Below are 26,816 nucleotides of genomic sequence, written 5' to 3'. Positions count from 1 at the left end.
ACCTGCGCCCACCCCCGGGTCTCCCGTCCGCGCGTGCGTGCCCTGCTCACGGGGGAGCGGGGCAGCACCGAATCGCCACCCGCTGCTGTGCAGCACCCCGGTGTCTGTGCACGGCATAAGCGCTAGTTGGAGTGACGATTTATTACTTTTTATTTTAGAAAGGGCTCTTAAGTTACCGAGTTTGATCCTGTACCAAAGCACAGACAGTGGTCCCGCTGCGGAGTTGTAAGAGAAATCCCCCGCCTTTGGCCGTACATCTCTTCTAAAAGGCATGTGGGCTTTGGGCATTGGGAGAGACAGAGAATCCATCTCTTCCCTTGGTGATTACCCGCCCTCACCAGCAAGCCTGTGCGTGTCATTTGTCATGAGCCCTTGTCCAGCCTGAGCATGTAACGGGTGGCCTGACCAAGCGCTGTTAACCTTAGTCCTGTCGCCCCCAGTTCCAACGCCGAGAGCTCCTTACAAAGGTCTCTTCCTTATGGCCACTTGCCAGGTTGACGCAGACGAGCAGCGGGGTGGGGAGCAGGAGGTGCACATGGAGTACTGCTGCCTGAGGATGTGTGTGCATGGAGAGCAGGGCAGAGGGGGGGGGAGGCTCTTCCTTGAGTTTCAGGTTTTCCTTTCTTCTGTACAAAGCTGCTTGGGTGCCTCTGAGCCTGGGTGGTACGTGCGAGAGCCACCGCTGAGCTCGGGCTACCAATTGCTGGTTTGGGTAGCATCAGTCTGAGCTTCTCCAAAGCCACTGTTCAGCTGTCCCCATGTTCAGGCCCTACATGCCAGAAGTCCTGGGCATGCTGAGCAACGGTTGCAAGAAGCTCAGCAGCTTTGTTAGTCTGTTATCCCACCAGGACTGGTGGTATTTCTCAATCAAAGGCCTCATGTGACAGTCCCAAAACATACATGTACTGAATTGGGTTTCTTATGACCACAGCCGGAGTGGGATTGCCAGAGCCTGCCCCCCTTGACCCCAGTGGCCCAGCAGCTGTAGCATGCCGGGAAAGAGGGAGAGGCAAGCTCAAATGCCCTCCAGCAGGAAAAAGAGAGGAACTATGTTTTTCTTGCTCGAAATGCCTGTTCTGGCAAAAAGTGGCTGCATCCCAGCTAACCGTGCTTGGTGAGGAAGAGCTTATGCCAGCCCTGACTCCAGGAGGGACTTCACAGCTGAGGAAAGCAGAAGGAGGGAGTAAGGGAGAGAGCTGCTCAAGACATTTTCTGCTGGCAGACTTAAGCAGTCTGATTTCAGTGCGCTGATACTCATGGACCATCCCTTGCACATGGTATGCATTAGGTATGCAGCGGACACCAAGACCGTCTGTTCTGTTTGACAGCAAGAACAAGAATCAGGTAGAACAGCTCACAACATTGCTACACCTAAGCCCTAGATACATACAGACTTGAAAAACATACCCCAGACTCGCTGACCCAGGAGCTTAAGTTGAAATGCCCTGCCTGGCATGCATCAACATGGCTGTTTATACTCTCAAGTGAACAAAGGCTCATTGTTAAAAGATGTGGCTTGCTTACTTCTTGAGTGGAGTGCCAAATTAGTGGGTTTTTTTCCTTTAAATATCAGTTGTATTCACTGAGTTACATAGTCACTGCATAATACTTGATCACATGAGGAACCAACAGATACTGATTTAAAAAAAAAAAACACAACAAACTTTGCCATGCCAAAATCTCCCATGAAAATTAGCATGCTAGTAGAGTAGATATTCCCACCCTAATTTCAACTGTATAAGCTTCTGCCTCACATGCATATGTATAGCACTCTGACCCTGCTGACCTGTCAGGACAAACTTGGACAGACAGGAAAAAAATATTTACCAGAATGAATAAAATAGATTAGAATTTATATCCTCATTTTTATATCTCATCACTGTTGTTCCACAGGGAGAGGCTCTCACTTCCCGGTAAAGGAGACCATAATGACACTCAGCAGCTATCTATCTATACAAAATTCACATAGTAGTTCCACTCCAAAGCCAAACCGAGTATTATTTGCAGTGAGTCACAATATTAACATGAAATCGGTTTCTAAGCAGCTACTCAAGCTGAACACCCCCAATCGGAGCAGAATTGATCTTCCGTGTGGTGGGATGAGGCGAGTCACCTACAGATGGCTGTTTCTCCCCCTTCTAACTGAAAAGGGAGCATGTAGAGTGGGATGGGGTTAGTTGTTCAAGTCTAAAGGTGGGCAGTGTGAATCCCACCCCTCCTATTTTTTTACTGCTTAGTATGTGTATTTGCTGTTCTCTAGTCATTTATGCCTTAGGGAGGAGAGGTGGAAAAAACCCTCTCTGCTTTTGCTTCCCTGGGAAAACTCCTTTGGGAAATACCCTGGGCTAGAACAGCAGATGACAGTTTTAGTCTTAGCAGGGAAGATTTTCCCAGAACAGAGTTAGCTTTTCTTTGCTTAACTTGTGGCTTTTTAACTAGGTAACAAACCAGAGGGTGGAAGAATCAGGACATACCCTGCAGGTAGAAGTGTGATGCTTAATGAGAGCTCACTTATATTTCTTCAGTGTTGCAGGATTGTGTCCTTCCCCTGTCCAGCCCCTTCTCCTGTTGCTCCACACAGCAAGTTCAGGAGCTTTCTGGCCTATGCAGGGGCCCAAATCCATGCAACAGCTAAAGCTTTCACGGCATCAGAGCTTGCACTCCTATTTGAAAATGAACTTATGTTTCCTAGCTCTTTGCAGGTACCGTCTTTATATCTAACAAAATGTTTTCATTTCCACTGGGATGCACTACATGGAGATCCCTAGAAACAGAGTCGTGTCAAGTACCGTGCTTGCTTGAGAGGTTGGACTACACTTCTGAAATATATAAAAGTAAAAGAAGCAGGCTAAGAGCTGGGACTCCATAACCCAGAAACGTGATGAGGAAGTGAGAAGACTAGTGGGAGCAGGATTAACTGCTTTGGTTTATCCCACTTTGTATTGCTGGTGCCAAAAATTCTTGACAGTATTTTGTTGCAGTCACAGTCTTTCCACCCTAAACTTCTCAAGCTGTAATTTCAGTTTTTCTATTTCTTTTATTATTTCATGTGTTTATCTTTCTCTTTCACTCAAAAGCTCCTCAGGAAACCCTGAGACACCACATCCCAGGGTAGGTGAGACTCCAGGTATTCACAGTCAGGGAGTTTGGTGTTCAGTTGGGACCATAGTTTTCCCTGCCTGTTTGTTCTTGGCCTAATTTGAATATTTAAGAGGGAGCAAAAAAACCCCACATGCTGCATTCACAGTGTAATTCAGAATAAATCTGAATGTATGTCCTGTAGCAGAGCAGCTCCTTTCCATGCACAGGTCCACTCAGGCTGACAGATCAAGGAGAGGGGGACTGGAGCCTTTCTTATCTCCTGACAGCAAGTAATAAACCACTTTGCATAACTTCTGCGTGTCTGTACTGAAATGGCAGGTTGGATGGGGCACTGCTGATGGTGTCGGGCCCCGGGCTTCCCCCGGTCTGGCCGCAGCACGGCCCCCGGTCGGGGCATTGCAGTTAACTGTAAATTGCCCTCCACACTGGAGAACACACACGAGTGGACATGCTTAACACTGCCCAACTCCGTCAAATCCATTCTGGTGCTTCAAGGCCCTGAAGATACATGTCCTTCCAGAAGGAAGTTGGAGGCCTTGGGACCCTCCCCTCTAGTTCAAGGGAGACCCCAAAGAAGTGCTCTTCAGGAGCACTGGCCATTCAACATTTCTCTGTGAAAGCTATTCCTGCAGGGTTGATTGCTTCATTTAGGTCTCCTGGGGCTAAACCTGCGTCTTAGCTTTGCGCCCTTGTACCTTGGCCTGCTTTAATGAAGCAAATTGTGGGAACTCGGAGGAATTGATTGGTCTGTCTGCCAGATAGCACAGACGAGGGGTAGATGACACGCAGCAGCCTTGAGCAGCGGCTCTGTGGTTTCCCTTCTAGCATACTGAAGGGGTGATTTGGGGTGAAGGGCAAGGGAAGAATGTAAATCATCACTATCCTGAACACACAAGACCAGGCATGTTGTCCTGTTCCCTTTCCCCTCCATCACCCATGACTGCAGGGACTCTGGACAAGGCGGATGGGGAAAGTGGTGGTGAACAGCTTTGCATTAGTGATTCGATGCACCACTAGCAGCAACCAGGGCGACACAGATCCCTGTGATCATGGAGCTGTCTCGTGATGGCTGAGCTACCTCGCGGGAGGAGGAAATGACTCAGGTTCCCGTGGCCGGCTGGCCGCAGGGCAGCACCCTGCAGCACAGGACGGGCTAGGTGCAGCAAAAAAATGAACTTACAGCATGGAGCGCTTTCCTTACTTCAAACTACTCATAGCAAACATTTGCTTTCGCTGCAGTTACCCTTATGTAGGTTTTTTTACTAAAAAAATACCCAGCAGACTGTCAAACCCGCAGATTATATGAGAAGGAAGGAGGGTGCAGAGATGTGAGGAGGGATGAGCGTGCTGCCTTCTACTTCCCCTTCAGCAGAGATCAGACTATTTTCAGAATGATGTGTCTTGTAACTGGAAGCACTGGCAGCCCCAGCATTAGTAAGGTAATGGAGGAAGGGCTTAGCTTGTGTGGGTTTATTCACATAGGGGGTGCTTTTTGCTTTTTTTTTTTCCTCCCCTTTTTGTCACACAGCAAGGACCAGCAGGAACATGTGCTACTGCACTGTTTTGTTTCTACCTCAGCTCTGGCTCAAAATGGCATTGTGGGGTGCATGTGCCCGTGTAACTAATCCTCAAGAGAGCAGCTGTGCAGTCAGAAACGGGAGGTTTGCTCCCAAAACCACAGATCTCCTCCCTGGTCCTGCATCCAGCTTGGCATCAGTTAGCTCCCAGGACCCAGAGGGACAGAAGGGAGGGGTCCTGGTACCCCTTCAGCTGTCACTGTATGGTAACTCCTGAGCAAGTACTGCGTAAGAGCAGTTTCAGACCAGCTGGCTGCCTTTACTATGGGCATGCAGTTATACTGGTAAAAAGCACAGCTGTAATGGAAGAGCTGACTCTGCCTTCAAGGGCTTCCATTGCTGCAAACTGAACTATCCCAGTATAGACCAGGCTGTTGAAAATAGGCTTAGAAAGTTTGAAAATTTAATTTAAAAAGGTAACAAACTAAAGTGAGGACTGACAAGGAGATTATTTATAACCTCAGGTTGCATTAGGAGTGTGTCACCTGTGCACGTTCACTACTCAGCCTCACCCCGATGCAGATGCTTGCAGCTTCACTACTTCCCTCCTTATTTTCCTCTTTTCAGAGCGAGCTGGAGATGGTGGACCATCTTGCAAATACTGAAATCAACAGCCAGCGCATTGCTGCTGTGGAAAACTGCTTTGGGGCTTCTGGACAGCCCTTAGCCGTGCCAGGAAGGGTCCTTCTAGGAGAAGGGATTTTAACCAAAGAATGCCGCAAGAAACCAAAGCCTCGCATATTCTTCCTTTTCAACGACATCCTTGTCTATGGCAGCATAGTCATCAACAAAAGGAAGTACAATTCCCAGCACATCATTCCCCTTGAAGATGTCACTTTGGAGACGCTGCCAGACACCTTGCAGATGAAGAACCGCTGGATGATTAAAACCTCCAAGAAGTCCTTTGTGGTTTCTGCAGCATCCCTCACGGAGAGGAAGGAGTGGATCAGCCATCTGGAGGAGTGCATCAGGCACCTGCTGACGAAGACGGGCCGGCAGCCCTCCACGGAGCATGCGGCCCCCTGGATCCCAGACAAGGCGACAGACATCTGTATGCGCTGCACGCAGACCAAGTTCTCCACGCTCACCCGAAGGCACCACTGCCGCAAGTGCGGCTTTGTCGTCTGCGCAGACTGCTCCAGGCAGAGATTCCTGATGCCCCGGCTGTCCCCCAAGCCCCTGAGGGTCTGCAACCTGTGCTACAGGCAGCTGCTGGCAGAAAAGAAAAAGGAGGCAGAGGTAGATCACAGGCAGCCGGAGCCAATCCGCTCTGACATCGCAGGCTATGAACCCTCCAGTGGCGATGACAGTGACAAGTCTGATGATGACAAAGCTGACCAGTGGCCAGCAGACACAGAGTTTTATACCTCAGAAGTATCCTGGTCATCTTTTCATAGCTGACCTGCTTGGGAGTCAGTAGCACTTAGACATTGGGAAGCCAACCTCTGGCTCCAGTGCATGTCCTTCTTGATGTTTTCTCTGGAGACCGTGCCTATCAAAGTGGATTTGGCCCCTGTGTGTGGTGTCTGCATGAGGAGCAGAGATGGGGTTACCCCTCTGAGAATGTGTCTCGAACAACATGGGCACAGAGAGCAGCAGCTCAGGGAAGAGATACGAGACAGACTGGTGCAGAGACCTGCAGATCAGCCTTGGCCAAAAGAGCTCACCCTTCAGTGCCTTAGTCTGCGAAAACAGAGCAATACTGACTTCTTTTCTCAAATGTTTTGAGATCTGCTTTTGGGAGAAAAAGCAGCAAGAAATCCTGGAGTTAAACATGCTTGCCTGCTAGCAGTGTGTTCCTCTGTCATGTCAAGGGGCATTCTGGATGCCATTTTCCATGAGCATTGGATCCATGTCAGAGATTCTCATTACAAGGATGCCAGCCTGAGGGGATAGCCGCTCATCCCTTCACGGTAAGGTTGGCACGGGCTTACATTTCTGCACCCGGGTCTCTCAACTTTGGAAACACTAATGGAATGGTGCTCTAAACGCAGGGAGCTCGTACGAGGCTCGGCATAAGCAGCCTTAGCAAAGCACTGGAGTGTCCAGCTCCTGCATGCAAGGAGGCCATTTTGGTGGTACTGGGCCAGGAGGAAGAAAGGAGAGGGGAAAGAGATAGGTAAAATTATACAGAGGAGTGCGATAAAGAGGGAGAGACTTACCACGGTTGACTCAACTAAGTGCACAGCCCCAGATCTCAAAAAATAGGCAGTTCTACCAGTTTACCAGCAACTGTATGAACTCAAGCCTATCAGGTGAAAGGACAGCCCAGGGAAGACTTGTTAAAAGTCTTGAAAAATCCAGGAAAATGCCCCAAATTAAGATCTTATGAAATACAGCATTTCAACTTCCACTTCCCTCCTGGGAGGAGCCCAAGGCATTGAATGCTCACTTGTGGGCTAACCTCATGTCTGTCAGTCTCACAAGTCCAAAGTTAAGGTCTTTTATGTACTTCCAGGAATGGAGCCCAAGACTTTACAGTTAACCTGAGAGCAATGTTAAAGTTCAAATTAAGTTAGAAATAAACCATGTTTATTCAAATATATTATCATAATATAGCGTGGGAGTAAATGTACTGAAAATCAGACAACAGCAATTGTTTTGCAGCAGACATTTCTACAAACTCCGTTATTACTTTTAGTATATTTTTATATTGTGTATTTTATGCTGGAAAAGGAACATGGCTGGGAGTACACTGCCAATGTTATAAACTTGTTTCCTTACCATGACCTGTTCCAAACAGCACATTGCCTGCCAGATGGCTGGACTTAGGGTTTTTCAAATTTCAGTTAAAAATAATCATTCTTACTGTCTTTTGTAAACTGCCACTGTTCCAATGAATTTGTATCATTTGACTGTGTGTGAATAAAGATATGGCCAACAGGAAGAAGCCAGGAAAATACAACAATAAAGCACGTTATTTAACAAGAGTCTTAAACAACAGCTGGGATTCAGGCCCAGCCGGCCAGCGTGAGTTCTGACTCCTCAGCCCTGGGGTGAATGCTCTGGGTTTCTATTTACTGCTTGAAGGTAAGCACAAGTGGAAAAAAAATGCCGAATCTGATGCTTCCTTTTTATTTATACCGTGTTATCATCTGACTGAGTTTTCCCAAGTCTTCTGCAATCCCCTGCAGTAGTCTGTATTAATTGAAACTATTTTTCTGGTGGGGGCACAGCTTAGAGTGGGTCAACAAACCTTATGACCTAAGCAGATGTTTTGGGGTTTTAAAGCAGTAAGTACACATAGTTCTGTTTTTTCCATCTCTCTCCAAGCTTAGTTCATAACTCTGTGCAGCAGTGATTGTTTTTATAATGCCTCCCACCCACCAGAAGGGTGTACATGCTATGCAAACAGAAAATGACCTTAAAAATAAACAGCCATTAGAACAGTTCACAAGCCAAAAATAGCCCAGCTGCTGAATTTGCATCCATAGCTGGCATTCCAGTTCCCTGCTCATGAGGCAAAACTCCCAGTTTCTTCCTAGTAACTGGCTCCAGAAATATATTCCAGTTTTGACCCTTCTCCTTAGTTCTTGTAGAGATCAGCTTTTCTTTATCTATGTGTCCAAATGTCTTACTATTATCAGCCCTGAAAGAGCTATGAACTGTTCTTATCCACTAATGAATGACAGGCACACCTCTAAGAAATGCCTTCTTGTTGAGCAAGAGCTTTTCTTAATCACAGCAGGAAAAAAAAAACCCACAGAAATGAAATACACTCCACCAAAACCAACCCAGATCCTTTTTTTTCTGTGCATGCTGTAGCTGATGGCCTTTCTGGAAATGTACACACCTTGCAGCAACTAGTACATCCCTGTTTCTCACAGGAGGTGGTTGTGGAGAAGAGTCAAGGGTGAAAAGGATGTGACTCTCTTGTGAATAATTGAGAATAAGGGCGACTCACATCACATACACACCGATATTTCAAAACCTGGTGGTTTGGAGCCAAGGAGGCACACATGAGCACTTGCACTTCCAGAGACTTCTTACATGCCTGCTGCCTTGTGTGCGTTACGGTGCCTTCTCCCAGAGGTTTCCTTTGCTAGCTGGTCGCTTGGCGTTGCTCCCAGCTCTGCAGCCGTGCAGCTCTGCAGCTGCTGCCAAGCACGGAGACCCAGAAAGGCTGGGGCTGCCACAGCGTCGAGAAGACACATGGAAGCCCAAAGTAACCTAGCGACAATGCATATGGTAAAAAGAGCCTGCTCAGGAAAACATGGAGAAATTTAAACAAAGACTCTCCCCCCCCCCCTTCCTGTAATTTTATTAGCCAAATTGGGGAGCTCAGCACTGGGATTAGAGCCAGGGGCTCCTGGCTTCTGGCCTGCTGAACACATGGGTTTTACATCATGGGCTGTGCTGTTACAGTCCAGCCTGGAGTTTTCCAGCTCTGATTCTATCTCCAGGGCATTAATGGGGCATTTCCTGATGGTTTCAGTTTATTCTTTTTTGAGCTAAATACCAGGGATTCATTAAAGTTTGCAAACCCATGGAACTACAAGAGCAGTAGCTTGAATGCTCACTTTGAGCAAACATCTGCATGCTGGGGATTTGTGGGGTCACATCCTCCTCGTAAAAGGCTCCCAAATGTGATGTGTGGGGATCAGTTGCTAGAAGGGGTTCCTTGCTCAGTCCCTGCCTAAAGGTGTCATGGCCCAAAGGGCATAGCATCATGCAGCCGTCTCCTCTGCACACCAGCCTTGGCACGGCCTGACCCTGAGGTGGGCTGGTTCAGGAAACTGGACTGACTGAAAAGTGTTCCTCTTGAGCAGAAACTGGAGCCCGGGTACTTCTGGAAAAATACAAGAATTTTTTGGCCCTCAGAAAAGGGTTCCTTTTCAATCTGGATGTAGGAGACAGAGGTCTGTCCCTGTAGACATCAGGAGAAAGAAGAACACTAGTGCACTGAACACAGAAAGCCAAACTGGAATGTTAGCATCAGACCTGCTGAAAGTGCTGGGGGTTCTCCAGCAAAGAGACAGGAAAACAGAGTTAAGGGCCATGAAGTGAGAGAATCCTCTTCTGCTCTCCAAAGTCAGTAGGAGGGTGAGGAAGAGGATGGCACTGCTGTAGCAGACAGTCACAAAAGCTGAAAGAAAGGTAACAGGGAGATTTGCTGTGAGTAGACAGAAAAGAAAGGATCAAAGAGGCTCAGTGAAAGACGTTTGCTCCACCATCCCAAGGCACCACAGCAACTCCAGAGCCTGGTGCTGAGTCTGCACTTCACAAGCATTGGGAGGCAGCAGGGTGAAGCAAGACAGCTTCTCAGCCAGAGTCTTGCTCCCAGTTACTCAAACTCTGGGTTTTTATCCAAGCAGGAGTTCTGGCTCTGCCACAGCCCATGGCCTCTTCCGACTCACTACTGCTGCAAGGCAGTTCCCCATGTTCCTCAGCCAGGGATTTGGGGTTATCAGGAGGAACAGCTGGAGGAGCCGAGGCAGGTGGGGAGGCAGTATCGAGTGCTGGCAGACACCGAATGACTCCCTTTGAAGTTCGCATTTGACTTCATTTCCAGTAAGGCCCAGAAATGCAGATAAGCCACAAGCAGGTTTTCCATAAACCTCTCACTGACAGGTTCACGACCAGGGTCGAGTTACACAACCTCCCCCCTTTGCCATTGTAGGCAGGGTGGAGAAAAAGGAGGAGGGGAGCTAGACAGGAGGTTTTGCTTTAGCAGAGCTCTTGTGCAGTGCCCTCTTGCACAGGCAAACCACCCTGGGGCAGAGCACCCGCTGCCCGCAGCAACACTGCTGCTCGTGACCCTGCTGCCCCACGCAGGAACGGAGCACTGCGCCCCCTTTCAGCTTTGTCTAGCCTCTCCTTTTCTGTCCTAAAACCTTAGAAAAAAGTGGATTTGAGAAGGCAAAAGCACTGACTCAAGGCCAGACAGGCCTCTTTTCCTCTAACAGGCAGCAACAACAAAAAAAAAGCCACAGGTGGTTTTTATCAGAGGAGTTACACATAAGGTTGAACCAGAGCCTTAGTGGTTCCAGATACAAAGGCTCTTCCAGAGACACCAGAGGGAAACCAGAGGGAAAAGTAAATGTGACACCGAGTCCTCTCTGTGGCTTTGTTCCTGCTCCTGTCGAAGCCCACAGGAGGAGCCACGTCCCCTAACACGGAGCACACCCCCTGGCAGGCATCGTCCTGTGCCAGCCGCCTCACAGAGCACGGCCCGGCTGCGAGAAGGCAGCAAGGGTGAGCGTGTGTGCTGGGGAAGCCCTCGACAGCCCGAGGTCACGTCGCCCTGTGTGCAGCACCCTGGCTCCGCACGGGGCCAGAGCTGCAGAACGGCCCCGTGCCCGGGAGCGTGCACAGGACAGCGGTGCTGACGGAGCACCCCTTACAGCCATCCTCGAACAGCTTGAGCAGCTCAGATACCGTGGTGTCAGCTGGCAAACCAAACCCCCAACCAGAGCCACCAGCACCCGGGTCACAACTGCCTGCTTTCCATCAAAGTCGCTGACCTGGTTAGTGTTTGCTCAGGAGCAAGTTTCAGACAAACCAACGTGAGCCTCTAGCTCCTTCCAAAAAATGACCTTGACCACACTTGTTTACTGACCAGCCTCCAAGAGCTAGGCAGCCCAGCTAGGATTCCCTATGTGTGGCTTTCTTAGTCCCAAGGTCTTTCATACATTCCTGTAAGACTTCGCCTGCCCTTCGCAGGCCAGCCCTGCTCCCCAGGGTTACCCAGCACAAGTACTCTGGTCCGGCCCCTGTGGCTGGGGCCACAAGAACCAGGGCAGTTGCCCCAGCATCTTCCCCCTGCACAGCTCCAGCAGCAGGAGGGAGCCTCTCACCACTTGCAGGTTGTCTCCTCTGCTAGGAGGGGCTGTTTTTCACAGGCTTGGCAGGATCCAGCTGCTCTCCCTGACACAGTCCTAACACAGCTGACTTAACTGAACCAGCCCAGCAGAGCAGAGGGAGGAGTGACGCTGTGCATTAACCCTGCAAGGGCCTCTGTAGCAGAGCTTTCTGCTGCAGTTCATGCAGGGGAGATGCCTTACCCCCCAAACCTTTACAGAGACAGGCAGGTGTCAGTCATACCCATCCCATGGCCAGGGGAGGACTTGTCCCGCAGGGTATCAGGCTGAAGCTGCATTTGTTCATGCTACTAGTACCACGTTCAAGGCAGACACAACCCCCACAGGCCTGCAGCAAGCTGAGCAAGCCCCTGTATCTGGGCTGGCTCCACAGGCACTGGGGACGTCACACACCGCAGCCATCTGTTTGCAAGGAAACAGCCTTTATGATGACAGGTTCTACAAAGCCCACTGGTAAAGAGCTACAGTGTTAATCTGGGGAGAATGACAAATGGAGACTGTCAGACTTTGTTATTTCAAGACTTCAGCAGTACCACTGCTGTCTCTATAATACAGCAGTTGGAGGTACGTTACCTTCATAAAATCGGGGTCCATAATGCGGCTGCTGTAGCCCCCCAGAAAGGGCAGCCCTTCACAGCACGTCCCCGGAGCCTAAAGACAGCCCTTTCTGGAACAGCAGCACTGCAAGCACCTTGGCAATCACCAAGCATCCATCCCTCACACCAGCTGACATTCTCTCTTCTCAGGGTTGTGCAACAGGCAAAGCCCAGCACACAGCTGAGGCACAGAAGTAATTCTAAAGAATGTGTTTGTTGGTTTAGAGCTTACAGGTTAGGGACAGACTGGTAAAAATAGGGTTACTCCTCCACACAGTATCCCCTGTGAAACCCCCAGGATTGCAACTCCTCTTTCTCTTGGGAGATGGGGAAAGGGTCCTGTGCTGGAAGCAGGCAGAGGAGCTAGTCATTACCCGGGCACAAGCAATGCAGCTCCGCAGATGCAAGCTTTCACAGGCAGCTCCAGAACCAGATGTGGTGTTAACAGCTGTTTGGAGCACAGCAGCCTGATCACCTTCAGTACAGCTCTGTCTCACACCCAACAGCACTTGACCTTTCTCCTCCTTGCCCATCCTCCCCCATCAGGATTTGTCTCTCGTGTTTCGGAGGCCTGATGCACCGTGCAGTGGGCAGGGCATCCCTCCTGGCTGAACCAGCCCTGCACAACAGGTACCTGTGCCAACTAGGGGTTTGCTGGCTGCAGGTTCAGGAAGAACAGTGTGATAGGGGAGGAGAAAGAGCTTTTTTTTCTATAAACTTTAAATTAATTCTGTGAGAACACTTAAACACATGAGGAACTTTTTGATCAGCATATGACCCATGTAATCTCTCTCTGTGTAAAACAACTTCCCTTCTGCAAAACAAAGCAATAGCATGACCATATCTTAATACAATTTCCACTGTATGTGGGTTGAATAAAGGAAATTTTCTTCTCTAAAAATACCGTCTAGTGATTTGGACTCTGGTGGCACAGAGACATTTTCTGCTTGGTGCAAGCAATAAAGATATTTGGTTTAATTGTTAAGCCGTTAAGCAGTTTTGAGAATATGAAATAATGGATTGCAACTGATGGACTGAGAGAGATTAGGGTTTCCTACTTCTGCTTAATTACTTGTTTGTACACAGGAAAGCATTCAGGGAGGAAGGCTCCACTCTTGATCCGGATAAAAGGCACAAAGGCAAATGGGCAGGTCGTTCCCTATCGCAGGAAAACCCTTTTGTACAATGCGCAACGTGATTGCTTTGGTAGCACATACGTCATGTGTTACTTGCAGCTGCACGTACGTTGGCACAATGCTGCAGGATTTGTGCGCTGCATGTGTTTGGGATAACATATGAAAGCAGTCTTAATAAACTTAATAAACCAGAACCAGACCTCACCTGCCTATTCATGAGGGACAGTGTGTAAGAGGCACCCACAGAGTGATGCTTCCACTCCTTCAGTCTCTTGTCAGCCTGTGGTGAGAAACTTCCCGAGACAGTGCTTGATTCTTGACCAGTGTGTTTAATACTCCTCACTTCCATCAGTCTGCCTAATCACTTTCTGAACACACTTTTGTTTTGGCACCTAGAGCATCCTGTGCCAGTTAGCTCCACAATTCCCTGTTACACTGTGCAAACAAGCACTTCCCTTCCCCTCTGCCATTTCAGTGGGTGCACCCTGCCTTCTGTGCCATGGTATTGTTCCTCCTGTTCACCTCTGTGCTGTTCACAGCCATGAACAAAGCTCTCCCCATTAGTATCTTTTCCAGGTTGAACAGTTTTAAACTAGCCCATCTCTCTTTACAGATGCCCTCCCATACTGTGTTATCCCCCTCTGTATCCTTCATAGCTCTATGATGCCCTTTTGGCTCCAAAAGGACTAACTGGAGTGGATCAGTCAGGCTGCACAGATTACTCAAGATGCGGCTGCTACCTGGATTTATTCAGTGACCTAACAACATTTACTGTTGCCTTCTCATTTTTTTCCCCCCATCTGTCCTAACCTTGTCATTGTCTTCTGACCTGCTGCTGAGCGCTGAGCTGGTACTGACAGAAATCTGCCCACAGTGACCTCAAGCTCTTTCCTGAGAGAAAATAGGTCACCCCGAGCCCAGCACTGTGACTATGATCAGGGTTATCTTTCTTCTGGTGGAATTTACCAATACTATTCAATACCCACCATTCTACTGACCGCTGGCTCACATTAATGCTAGCAGCTGATGGCAGGTGCTGGAGTGCCATGGGCAGGTGGCTTTGCTGCCCAGAAAGGCTTTTTAACCTTGCCATTAAAGCAGACCATCCACTCTATTCCTTGACATGTCAACACAGCACAGTGTGACCTTTTTTTCCCTTTGTGACCAGTACACACCACTACCATGGTGTAATTACAACACCACACCAGCAGCACAGAAACTGGGGCTTTTCAGTGAAGCACAGAAGTGCCTGGGTTTAATCCAGTGTCACAGGGACTGCACCCTCTGGGCAGGGTTAAGAGACAGTGGAGGCCATATGCACACATGGAAACTGAGCTGCTGCACAATGCTGGGGCCACTTTGTTAAACACAGCATCGTGCTGCTTTGCAGGAATATCTGCGGTTCCCAAAGATGTGCCAAGAGTAACCAAAAGACATGGGGCAGCTTTGAAGCTGTCTCAGTTGTTGGGGTGTGAGCAGCCAGTATTTGGTTAACTGATTTCCTGATCGCTCTCTGAAGACACTGTCCAGCTTCGGTCTATGGCATAACAATATGGTACAGTTAAATTATGCACAGTAGAAACACATACCTTTGTCACAAGGCTGTGTGGCACCTTAATTAGTTTGTATCGGCAGAGCACTATATAAAGCACATAAAGCACTATGAGAGTGCTCCTTATTATCCTCATTGCTACTTACCACTAGTGGCACAACGTGAAGGCTAATCTTCACCCTGTACTCACTGGGGATGTGCTGCCACCATTGCCAGCAGCCCCGGTCCCATGGGGCTGGGCTGGGGACATGAAAGCCCCAAATTAGGATTAGACTCAGCAGCAGCACAGGCTCCTGCAGAGTTAAACTTCAGAGACAGCAGAAAGCCTCAAGTATGCAGGCAGCTGCCAAGCGATGGGAGGCTGTTCGCTGTGGTTATGGAACAAATATTTTTATACACAGATTCCTGGAGAGAATGGCTTGGAAAAAACCAGCGAGCCCCTTTCATGGAAAGCAACAAAATCAGATCCAAGTACTCACCAGTACCCTATTTACATTTCTATTACTGACTTTGTTTCTGCATAAGCAATTAATAAACTGCAGTTTGGTCAAAAGTCTGCTGTGTGAACTCTAGCTTGTGGACAGGCACGGGGCAGGCAGCTGATCCTTACCGATACTCCAGCAGTGCTTCTGCCTTAGCACAGTACTTGCTGAACCATTTTTGCCCTATCCCCTGCTTTCTAGAGTAACTTAAAGCATTTGCTCTTGCACTCCATCTCTCCCACAACCAAATATGACATTAATCTGTTGCATCTTTCATGTCCTTCATTGCTTTAAAAGGAAGCAAGTCTTTAATTTAGGATTTTGAAAATCTGGTTACGTAGGGCTTAAAATTAACGTGGAAGGCCAAGGTAGAAAAGTTAGATGGCCTTCTCATTTTGGCCTGAAAAAGTAGGATTGTTGGAGCCAAAAAAGTTTGAATAAATGCAGATGGCAGTCAAAAGTCAGAGCTGCCTTGGCCTCCTTTCGTCTTGCAGAACACTTCCATTAGTACTAAGCAGAATTGCCTGGTGGGGAAAGGGCAGAAATATAGAGGAACTGTCCATCGGCACAGTTGACTTAGCAAGAACAAAAATATCATGTTGGAAATCCATAAAAGTATCAGAAAAATGAGCTTACCTACAGTTCTGCACTCAGGATAGGTATCAACTGGCTTGCTTCAGCGTGCTTCAGCAGGAGGCACAGATCACCTCCAGCTGGGAGAGAATGCTGATGCCTGGGGAGGTATAAATGAAGGTAAACACACACCTGCACCAGCTCCCTGATCTCTCTCACTGGGAACCCTCCTATTTCTGCAAGTGTTCAGGGGCTGATTCTGACTCAGATGGGTGATTCTCCAATTGATTTGTCATAACATCTCAACACAAGGAGATGCTCAGGGAACTCCAGCAGAGTGAGGTTAAAACAAGATCTTCAAAGCTTTTGTTTTGTTAAATGAGTTTTGACCCCAAATTACAAAGATTATTCATCATATCTTACTCACTGATACAGAAATAATAAACTCTTCATGCTGTCTTCAGATTACACATACAAGAGAGTATCTGAGAGTGCTCTACTCTGAAGCAGCATATCAGAGCACAGGGAAGATTTAATTTCACCCTAAATGACTCCTCCCCACTGAAGCTGAGCAGAAAATAAAGAACACAGACCACTTCTGTCCTCTTAGACACTCTTCTGTGGGGTCTGATTGGTTAAGGTCAAACACCAGCATAATCTTTCATTCCGCTAAAACAAAGAAAAAAAGCTACATTTCAAAACATCCCACTTTTTTCTTCATCCCAGTTACTGTGAACCGCTAGTAACATTTACATTTCTCCTTCTTTAATGCTCATGTCCTGACAGCAGGATCAGAGAGTGGTTAGATCCCTATCGCCACATATTGCTATCACGTTTTTGTAACACACCACTTCTTCTTGATTACAAAGTTTGACCAAAAATGCACTGAGGATGGAGATGGGAAGTTTTTCAAGGTCACCCAGCAAACAAGCGGAAGAGCCACTGAAGGTGATACCGCTTCTGAAGCCCAGCAAAAAAAGCCACGCTGCTTCCCCTGCTGACAGCTGAAGGGCTGTCTCTGTTGAAAGATCAGCAGTGACACTACATGAAACCAGACTGCTTTGAGGGAATGGCAGAGGTACAGACAGCCAAATGCAGTGCCTCTACGGAGTGTTGAACGCTGTATTGCTCACGTTTGTCTAAATCCTTTGTGCTAAACAGTTGTCCAGAGAAATGAATGCTTCAGTTTTGCAGACTTCAGAATAATTTTATATATTTACCTCTTGGGCTCTTTTGGAATTCATAAGTCACACCTAATGAGAAGTATTATCCCACACTTACTGCAGTTACGTGATGAACGTTCGATTTCTGGCTTACGGCCTGAACAAGACATAGATTTCAGTGATCTCTACGTAGGAAAAGATGAAACCTCATATAGGGGCCTATAGCTTTAGCTCACTGCAGTGCAAAGGTGTTTGGTTTCTTCTGCCTGCATGTCACTAGCGGGCACTAACTGGAACAGCTGCAGCACAGTGAGAAAAAAAAAAGCAAAACAGAAAAACGGAGTTTCCACATGGATCTGCATAGCTTTTCACAGAAATATAAAGACTGGTATAAACAATGTATGCCCAGTTATACCTGTATGTGAAAGCAGCAGGACACCACTCAGAGGAGAGGCTTAATCAGTTTGCTTAATGACTTTGAGTAATACAATCCCCTTCCCCTTCCATAAGACCATTCAGTGAGTTTTGCAACACTGACTTCCTATAAACCACCCGGAAGGGAGAAGAGGCATGCAAACCACCTTTGGGCTGCAATCAACAAGGTGTCACCCGAAAGACAGGTGGACATGCTGGGTCTCAGTAGCTTTCTGCTGTGTGTGCTGAACAGCATCTCGCCTCAAAGGAGCGGCTATCCTGGCCCGAACGAGGCCTCTGCAGCACAAGCTCTCCTCCCTGGAGGGGAGTGTTGCTGGGAGCCGGTGACTGCAGCAACTGCACCCCAGCCCTGCCCCGTGCACTGCAGCAGTACGTAAGGGGTGGCGATGGAAACGGGCTGAGCCACCAGACCCTCCTTCGCGGGGACACGGACTTACTCTGCAGAACCTCAGCTCTGGGGCTCAGAGCGGCTCTGCCTGGTCCCCTTCGGGGCAGATAACCGCTGCTGGCGAGATCCTCACTGCCTGCTCTAAACTCAACATCAGTCAGTTAACGGGACCTCAGGACTGTGCTGCTTTTAGGGTTCTTGGTGCACTCTGGGCTCAGTGGGGTGAAACGGGAACCCTCTTCCCTGCAGAGCACGAGGATCTCACCAAAACCCCGTAAACCCCCAGTTAATGACCACTATAGCAACTCATTAAGCAGTACCACGGGTGTGCCACCAAGGTGCACCACACCACACCCTGTTCCCACCCTTCGTTCACGGCCTCTGTTGCAGTTCTCATCCTCCTCCAGAGACCACGCCTGGGAGTCCCCGCGATGCCACCGGGAAGGGGACCTGTGGGAAGCCTGTGCTGTGACCGTGACTAGCGACCTGCCTGCTGCTCAGCTCACAAAATCCACTTGTCCTGCAGGCATCATGAGGGGGAAACCACCCTCCTCTGCCTGCTTGTGTATCTTCTCACCATAACTACACGTGATATGCAGCTGCACCAAACACTGCTCACGGACGATAATCACCAAAAAGCCAACTCCAGCAGGGCATGTATATGAATTCTAGTCTAGCCTGTAGCTGGGCTGATATTTGTAATCTAATACAAATTCATTAAAGCCAGAAATTTAACACAGTAAGAGCAGAAAAAGAAGTTAACCCCACTTTTCATGGAAAAAAGGTAACTCTGTTATCTGTGTACTGAGCCAGCCTTGACAGGCAGAATTTAAGAAATAATCTAATTGCGGTAAGACAGCACATCTCATACCAATCTATGTTTGAATTCAGGGTTGCTTTTTAGGTTTTTTTTTTCCAAAAAAGATATTCTCTCCCTTTGCTACATAACACTTTATTTTGCAATCAAGCCGCTTTCTATTTTGAAATCAAGCCAAAAAAAAAGCCCCAAAAGAACAAAAGGCAATTTTTACCTAAGAATACAGCCCCTGCCAGTGAAAACCTAGCTTGATTCTGTGTGCTGGTTTTGGCTGGGACAGAGTTAAATAGTAGCTGGCACAGTGCTGTACTTTGGATTTAGTATGAGAATAATGTTGGTAACGCCCTGATGTTTAGTTGTGGCTAAGCAGTGCTTATCCTACCCCAAGGATTGTTCTGCTTCCCGTGCTCTGCCAGCCAGCAGGCGCACACGGAACTAGGAGGGAGCATGGCCAGGACAGCTGACTCCAGCTGACCCAAGGGATATCCCAGCCCTGTGCTCAGCACATACAGCTGGGGGAAGGAGGAGCAAGGGGGGACGTGATGGCGTTACGTGTGACGGAGCCCGGCTGTCCTGGGGATGGCTGGGCCCCTGCCCGCCGGTGGGAAGCGCTGAATGAATTCCTTGGTTTGCTTTGCTTGTGTGCGCGGTTTTTGCTTTACCTGTAAAACTGCCTTCATCTCAACCCACGAGTTTTCTTCTTTTACTCTTCTCTGTGCTCCTTATAGGCCGGCTGGGGTTAAACCACGACTTTCTGACACATCTCCAACCAAAGCAGGCTCACAAGCAGCATCACAGATGGTTTCTTTATGTAAGTATGTACACCTCCCCACAGTGAGTCTTTCAGCTGCTCTCTGAAAGTGCTGGCACGGCGTTACATCGTTTCCTAGGCGATGGCCGTGCCTTACACGCAGCCCGGACTTTATGCAGCTGGAATGGATTTCCGAAGATGCCATCCCCTGCCTGTAGCTGTTTCCAATACCAGCAAGGGATGCAGCGGTGGACAGCCATGTCTCTACCCAAGAACAGCAACAGATGGATATTAACACATTCTGTGCAGCTGGTCTTTTCCTCTGATGATCAAATCTGCTGAAGAGTTCTTTCAACTCGCCCAAATCCCTGCACAAGGAGACATACCAAACATCATGGTGACCTCGACACCGTAGCGTAGGGCTCTAGTCAGAGCATTAGGGGTAGAACGTGATCCTTCTGCAGCATTCAACTGTATGAACTGCCATGAACCCCTGAAATACAAACAACACAACCACGGCCGGGTGCCACGCTCATTCTCCCTCGGTAGTTACGTACCAGGATCTCCACAATCACAAGTGGTTATTTCCCAGTTCTCGTACGTCCAAACTCACTTGAGATGAACACGTGAGCTGGATTCTGCTCTTCTTCCATTGCCAGCAGTGAAACGTGTTTCAGACCAGACTGCAACCCTATTGCTACCACTTTGAAAAGAGGCACCTGCCACCTGCCAGCAAGTTCCGCGAGCACCAAACCTCTTCAGTAATGATGCAGAGAACAAACACAAGTCGATGCATTTCCCTGCTTCTACTTCAATCGTCTGAAAACCTATGGAAGGGAAATCTGTTACACCAACTAAGAGCATGCTGCTCTGTGGCACAGAGCCTAAAGCTTCTCGGGAGCTCAGGGGCAGCAGGGCTTCACATAAGCTAGACTGGCCCATGCAGAACGCCCAGCTACTCGGACCAAACCTCTACTGGTACCCATATGACACAAGCCCCCTTCGCTCGACAGTGAAGGCTGACAGATTGTTAAAAACTGAACAGACACTGATGTCTGGCTTCACATTACGAAACTATGGCAGAGTGTGGTGGCGCAGCCCCGTCCCACACCTCCTGGGCTGCTCGGTGCTCAGTGCAATATTCCGCCCGCCTCACATGCCAGCCCAGGGTGAACAGGGAAAGGCAGCGAACCCGAGCATTAAGGCATCCTTAACGCTCCCCAGGCCTATCTTCCCTATCGCTGGGAAACGGACGACATGCCAGATGACATGGATCAGGAAAGGCAGTAGACCAGAGCGCTAAGGCGCCCTCTTAGCCCACTTGGTTTCTAAGCCTCCTCTCCAAGCGCTTGAGGACAACGACAAAGGCAGTGGACCAGAGTGTTAAGGCACTCCCTCAGCACACTTGGTTCCTGCTCCCCCCGCTCTTATCGCTTAACAACAACAGTAAGGGTCACTATCTCCTGACAACTTAGTACATCCAACTTGGGTTGTGGCCCAACGGGGGTGATACCAAAACTCCAAGATCTAGCAAGTTCTGGGCTTGCACATCTGGTAGAAAGTACCAGAATGTTCCATCGTCTGCGTTGGACTGAGACGGCAAAGTACCTGCCAAGAGCCAATTATCGCAGAACCTTAAAGCGCGATTCTAAGCAAGACCCTTTGAGCTCTCCTGGATCGCAGTGGGCTCTGACCAGCGTCTCCCCTGAGCTGGGACATCTCTCAGGCTCAGACTTCTCAAAGTTTGATGACCCTCTGTCCACAAAGCCACTTCTGTCCACTGGTTCTTGAATCTCAGTTATTGCTCACAGACAAATACCGATGCACTCTGAGTATTTGCTCCAGACTTGAGAAGAGACAAATTTTAACTGTAGGCTAGCCTCTTCCTCCCACCTCTTCCCCTCTCCATGTGTTTGCCTGAGCACATTTGCCTTTACGAGTGTGGATCTCTATATCATTTCACTTGATAGCCAGATGTTTCCATGCTGTTTGTGCTTATGTCTTGTGTTTTACATATATATACTTGGATTCAGAATATGTTGTAGTAAGATGACTGAAACAGACAGTAGGAAAAGTCTTCAAAATGCCCCGACTACTTTGACTCCTAGATGACATTTACAGAGAAAGTGAAAGCACGTGCACAAACTGGATTCAGTACAAAGACTGAAAATTTTATCTAGTGTTATATTGGCATAAGAGAAGCATGATTTCCTTCAGTGATTTTGAATTCAGTCCTAGTGCAGAGTATTTCAAAATTACATTGCAAGACAATGTCAGGTAATGCAGTAATCCTTACGACAGTAATTGCAGTAATCCTTACCAAAAAGGAAAAAAAACACCCAAACAACAAAACTAAGCCCCCAAACTGAAACTAATACTGAGATCTGCCTACACTCATAATTAGTACTGATAACTAATAATTGCTACATTGAAGAATCACAATTGTCAGAGAAAAAAAATAATAATAAAAAAAAAACCTGCTCTGGAAAGATTTATCATATATACTGAATCTTTGCTCCTAGCACTTCAGAGAGGAAACTTATCAGCCATGCTTCCAAATTCTGTTGGAGACTTGCATTTCTCATTACAAGAAGAGTCAGGCGAGTAATATCAGTCCAGTCTAAGTGACTGAGAATAACCATGGCTTCATCATAGAGCTTCTTCTTCTCAGCAGGAGGCAATTCCAATAAAATCTGAGGGACCGGCCTGAACTGTCCAGCAGTCATCCAGGCACCCAGCAATCCACCAAATGCTCCTCCTAGAAAAGAGAGAGATGTTACTCTTGACCAGTTCATGTTAAAACCCGACATTCTACCCACAGCCTTCATCAGCAATGTTGCCGCCTTTATTAGAAATCAAGGCAGAGTTGCATATGTGTCTCATTTAACCAGGTTTATACACCATGTTCGATGCACCAAGAAGTATTTTTTAAAGCTTTCTTCACCCACAGCAAACACAAAGGAACTCTTTACACAATCAGAGATAAGAGCTTCAAGCTGGGAATCAGAAACAAAGCAACACTCCTCAGGGCACTGCTTCAGGTAAATTCTACTACTAGATGAAACCACGCCCAGGGAAAACACCAGATAAACAATTGCCTCATCAGTGCCATGAGCACACAATCTCATCATCTCATTCGAGAATGAGGCCACTTTCATTTTTACTTTTACTTCTGATTTAAAGCTTACAAATTCTTTACAAAAGCTTAAATTCACTCCTTTGTTCGTGGTAACTTCAGATGTACATTGGTCAAAATATTATTTTGGCTATTAATGAAGCTCTGTACTTGTAACAGGAGTAAATACACAGCCTCAGTTTGCATTCTGCAAAAGGAAGCCTAGAGAGGGTAGAAGCAAGGACGGATGAGAAGGATACAGAGAAAGTGTCCAAACAGCCAGGGATCTGGTGAGAAAAGCCAAAGTCCTGATAGATTTAAATCTGGCCAGGGATGTCAAGGGCAACAAGAAAGAATTCTACAGGTACAGTGGTGATAAAAGGAGACGAGGCAAATGTGGGCTCTCTGCAGGGGGAGTAACGGTTTAAACTGAAGGAGGGCAGATTTAGGTTAGATCTCAGGAAGAAGTTCTTGCCTGTGAGGGTGGTGAGACGCTGGCAGAGGTTTCCCAGAGCAGCTGTGGCTGCCCCCTCCCTGGCAGGGTTCAAGGCCAGGCTGGACGGGGCTTTGGGCAGCCTGGGCTGGTGGAAGGTGTCCCTGCCCAGGGCAGGGGGTGGGACTAGAGGATCTCTAAGGTCCCTTCCAACACAAACAGTTCTGTGATTCTATGATTTTCTGTTATCTTTCCTCATGTATTATTTAGTTCCTTTTTATAACTCAGCCTTGCTCACCCTCACGCAGGCACACTCCAATACCAGTAAGCTCTCAGGAGTAAGGAGCACTCAAGGACCGAGGCCCACACGACTTCAGTGACAAGGCAGCTTTCCAACTAGACAACTTGTAATGCAGAAAACACAGAGGAGAGACAGCTCTTTCCTATTAGTCTCTGGCCTTCCTGTAATTCTCCGTACACGGATAAAAAGCAAAGAGACACAGAATAATGAATTCCAGAGGAAAAAAAAACAAGTTCACCAGGAGTGAATACCAGGTACTTTTAAAATACAGAAATAAACATCATTTTTAACAAGAGCATTGGGAAGATGACCCTGTCCCTTGCTAAGGCTGACCAAGAACACTTACACACCCTTGCTTTACACCCCAGTTTTCTTTCTTCTGTGCCACCAGGTACCAACCTCCTCCCTGACTGCTACCATCGCCTCTGTGCTCCTTGGCCCCTGCCTCACCCCTCTGCTCCTCACTCCCCCCGCAGCACTGGAGCAGAGCCCGCTCTCACGAGCGCAGAGCCTGGTACTTTGCTCTCTGATTCGTCCCACACCCTGTGGACACTGGCGTCCCTCTGAGGAGGGGAACCAGGGCTCTACCCACCAAAAGCAAATGACTGGTTAACAGCTTGTTCAAAGGGTTTCAGAGGCACCACCATCTCACCTCAGACCTCTGGATGGCTTCCAGCTTGCCACACAGGGGTCCAAGTCAGGAAGGTCACTCTCACCCTAGGAGGAAACACTGACACACGCTTTCCTGACTCATTGCTCCTTTCTAATAAGCTCACGTGCAAAACAGCATCTTGTTAAAGCCCAGTTACATGAACTCTCAGCACTGCATGCCCCCTGCCTTCAACCCGTACCTACTACACAGACTTCCTCATTTCTTCACTCAGAGAATTAACCACACTTCTCGTTCCTAAAGCAAAACACACTTACCTACAGCGATTCCAGGTGGACCTCCCACCAGACCCCCAAGAAGTGCTGTTGCACCTGCCAGCAGTGCTCCTTGGGCAGAATGTTTGACAGCAGCTTTCATCCCCTTCTCCTGAGAGAGGTGGCACAACAGTTGAATCACATCATCAACTTTGATGGGCATCTTGATGATCCTGAAAAAGACTTTTTAATTTATCTTTTGATTCTTGCAACAGGGACTAACACAGATTTCAGGAGTCTGTCAAACTAAAAGCAGAGAGGCACAATCTGAGATTTCACTTTCATTTCTGGGAAATCCACACCCATTTTCCAGGTTAATGATTCTCTAAATGAAAGCACGGAGTAGATTAGAAAAATCCATTTTTATATCAAATTCAGTAGACTGAACATGGACAAGTAGCAGTAATAAGAGAAAGTTTCTATCTAATTCTACTGTCCATTGACTTTGCCTTGAGCCATTCCATGTCTGTCAGGATTGTGCACAGCTCAGGGAAAAGACAAATGAGAGCCTCACTCTACTGCAACTAGCAGATGATGTCACCCCGGCACCAAGAAGACATAAGTGCTATAGGACTTAGTTCCTCCCCTCAGTGAGATGGACGTGAAGTGATTTGTGCTGGTCCTGCACCTCCTTAGCATGAACTGGGACTAACCTAACTGCCTGAGTGCTGCTTCTCTTTGGGCTAATTCCAGTGACTGTCTCATGAAAAGCTCTTCAGTGTGAAGACTCTGCAGCATGGATGGGAAAACACAAGTTGGAGACCTGACAACACAACACGGCTCTCACTGAGAGTAACAGAATCTGCTTTCCCACAATCAAACTGACTGACTTGCATCAAGGACCTCACAGCAAAACTCCCCACTCTAGTGAGACCCAAGGACTAATACCCTCTCCTGGTTTTTCAGGTAGTAGTGATGACATCACCAGGAGAAGGTCTAAAGCAACGAAGAGATATTTCAGGTCCTTGGAAAAACTGATTAAGGGGTCGGGGGCACAAATTGTGTTCTCCTCCATCCCTTTGGTTGCGGGGATGGATAAGGAAGATTACAGGAGAATTCAGCAGATGAATGGGTGGCTCCAAGATTGGTGTCACTGTCAGGGCTTTGGATTTTTCAATCATGGTTTGGTATACAGAGCACCAGACCTTTTGGCATTAGCTGGAATGCACCTGTCCCAGAGGTGACGGAGAATCTTGGGGCAGGAGTTAGCTGGGCTCATAGACAGAGCTTTAAACTAGATTTGCAGAGGGAAGGGGGCAAAATATCGGCCCATCTGGTGTGCATGTATACCAATGCACACAGCATGGGTAACAAACAGGAGGAGCTTGAAGCCGTGATGAAACAGGAAAATTGTGGTGTCGTTGTTATTAAAGAAACATGGTGGGATGTCTCCCATGACTGGAGTGTGCCAATTGATGGGTACAAGCTCTTTAGGAGGGACAGACAGGGAAGGAGAGGTGGTGGGGTGGCCCTGTATGTTAGGGATTGTTATGATTGCTTTGAGTACAAATGTAGTGATGACAGGGTGGAGTGTCTTTGCGTTAGAATCAGGGGGAAGGCCACCAGGGCAGATGTTGTAGCAGGAGTCTACTATAGGCCACCCAACCAGGACAGAGAGATGGACAAGATATTTTATAAGCACTTAGGTGAAATCTCACAATCGCTTGCCCTTGTTCTTGAGGATGCCTTTAACTTCCCAGACATCTGCTGGAAATACAACACAGCAGAGTGGGACCAGTCCTGGAGATTCCTGGAATGTGTGGGAGACAACTTCCTGACACAGCTGGTGAGAGAACCGACCAGAGAAGGTGCCCTGCTGGATCTCCTCTTTGTGAACAGGGAAGGGCTGGTGGATGATGTGGCAGTTGGAGGCTGACTAGGGCACAGCGATCATGAAATAAGTGTTCTCTGTTCTTAGAGAGGCCAGGAGAGGGCTAAGCGGGACTGACATCCTGGACTTTGGAAGGGCTGACTTTGTCTTGTTTGGGCACCTGCTTGAAAGGATCCTCTGGGAGACTCTCCTGAAGGGCACAGGGGCCCAGGGAGGCTGGGTGCTCTTTAAGAAGGAAGTGTTAATGGCTCAGGAGCAGGCGGTCCCCAGGTGCTCTAAGAGAAGCCAACGCCAGAGAAGACCACCCTGGCTGAACAGGGAGCTTTGGCTGCAACTCAGGGAGAAAAGGAGAGTTTACAGCCTTTGGAAGAAGGGCTAGCCACTCACAGAGATTACAGAGAGGCTGTGAGGCTATGCATGGTGGAAATCAGGAGGGCTAAAGCCCAGCTGGAAATTAATCTATCTTCAGCAATCAAAGATAACAAGAAATGTTTCTATAAGTATGTCAACAGCAAATGAAAGACCAGGGAGAGCCTCCATCCCCTGCTAGACGCAGGAGGAATCATGGTAACAAGTGATGAGGAAAGGCTGAGGTGTTTAATGCCTTCTTTGCCTCAGTCTTTAATAACAAGACCAGTTGTACTGAGGGAATCCAGCCTCCTCAGTCAGGAGACAGAGACTGGGAGAACAACCCCCCCACATTTCAGGAGGAGACAGTCAGTGACCTGCTGCATCACACAGACACACACAAGTCCATGGGACCAGATGGGATACGCCCGAGGGTGCTGAAGGAGCTGGCTGGGTGCGCGCCAGGCCACT

The 26,816-nt window shown here is 48.1% G+C and overlaps 2 protein-coding genes and 1 long non-coding RNA gene across 5 annotated transcripts in view; 2 read left to right on the top strand and 1 right to left on the bottom strand.

The window, feature by feature from the left end:
• The first annotated feature begins 60 nt into the window (after positions 1 to 60).
• PLEKHF1 (pleckstrin homology and FYVE domain containing 1) lies at positions 61 to 7,588 on the top strand. Its single transcript, XM_026856691.1, has 3 exons — positions 61 to 320; positions 2,703 to 2,805; positions 5,247 to 7,588. The coding sequence occupies exon 3, from the start codon at positions 5,259 to 5,261 to the stop codon at positions 6,078 to 6,080; it is 822 nt and encodes a 273-aa protein (XP_026712492.1). The 5' UTR covers positions 61 to 320; positions 2,703 to 2,805; positions 5,247 to 5,258; the 3' UTR covers positions 6,081 to 7,588.
• A 13,971-nt stretch (positions 7,589 to 21,559) lies between these two features.
• Positions 21,560 to 26,816, top strand: part of LOC113484424 — a 21,575-nt gene continuing 16,318 nt past the window's right edge. The window contains exon 1 of the long non-coding RNA XR_003399215.1: positions 21,560 to 21,670. This is a non-coding gene — a long non-coding RNA (uncharacterized LOC113484424). The remainder of the gene's footprint in view (positions 21,671 to 26,816) is intronic.
• The window catches only part of LOC113484423 (protein C19orf12 homolog), an 8,636-nt gene continuing 3,648 nt past the window's right edge, over positions 21,829 to 26,816 (bottom strand). The window contains exons 2-3 of one of the 3 annotated variants that reach the window (XM_026856806.1): positions 24,170 to 24,339; positions 21,829 to 22,151 (exon numbers count right to left, since the gene is read on the bottom strand). In XM_026856806.1, coding sequence (XP_026712607.1) covers positions 21,889 to 22,151; positions 24,170 to 24,339 — 433 coding nt within the window. In that variant the 3' untranslated portion in view covers positions 21,829 to 21,888. Of the gene's footprint in view, positions 22,152 to 24,169; positions 24,828 to 26,816 lie in introns of all 3 variants that reach the window. The other 2 variants (XM_026856807.1, XM_026856808.1) reach the window with 2 other exon arrangements.

The sequence above is a fragment of the Athene cunicularia genome, assembly GCF_003259725.1.
Source record: "Athene cunicularia isolate RWA chromosome 11 unlocalized genomic scaffold, athCun1 chr11_part1, whole genome shotgun sequence".
NCBI lineage: Eukaryota > Metazoa > Chordata > Aves > Strigiformes > Strigidae > Athene > Athene cunicularia.
This window is presented reverse-complemented; position numbering and strand designations above follow the sequence as displayed.

What these genes read in the sequence shown, in the direction of transcription:
- PLEKHF1 (XM_026856691.1), top strand. Translation starts at nt 5,259, where the DNA reads ATGGTGGACCATCTTGCAAATACTGAAATCAACAGCCAGCGCATTGCT.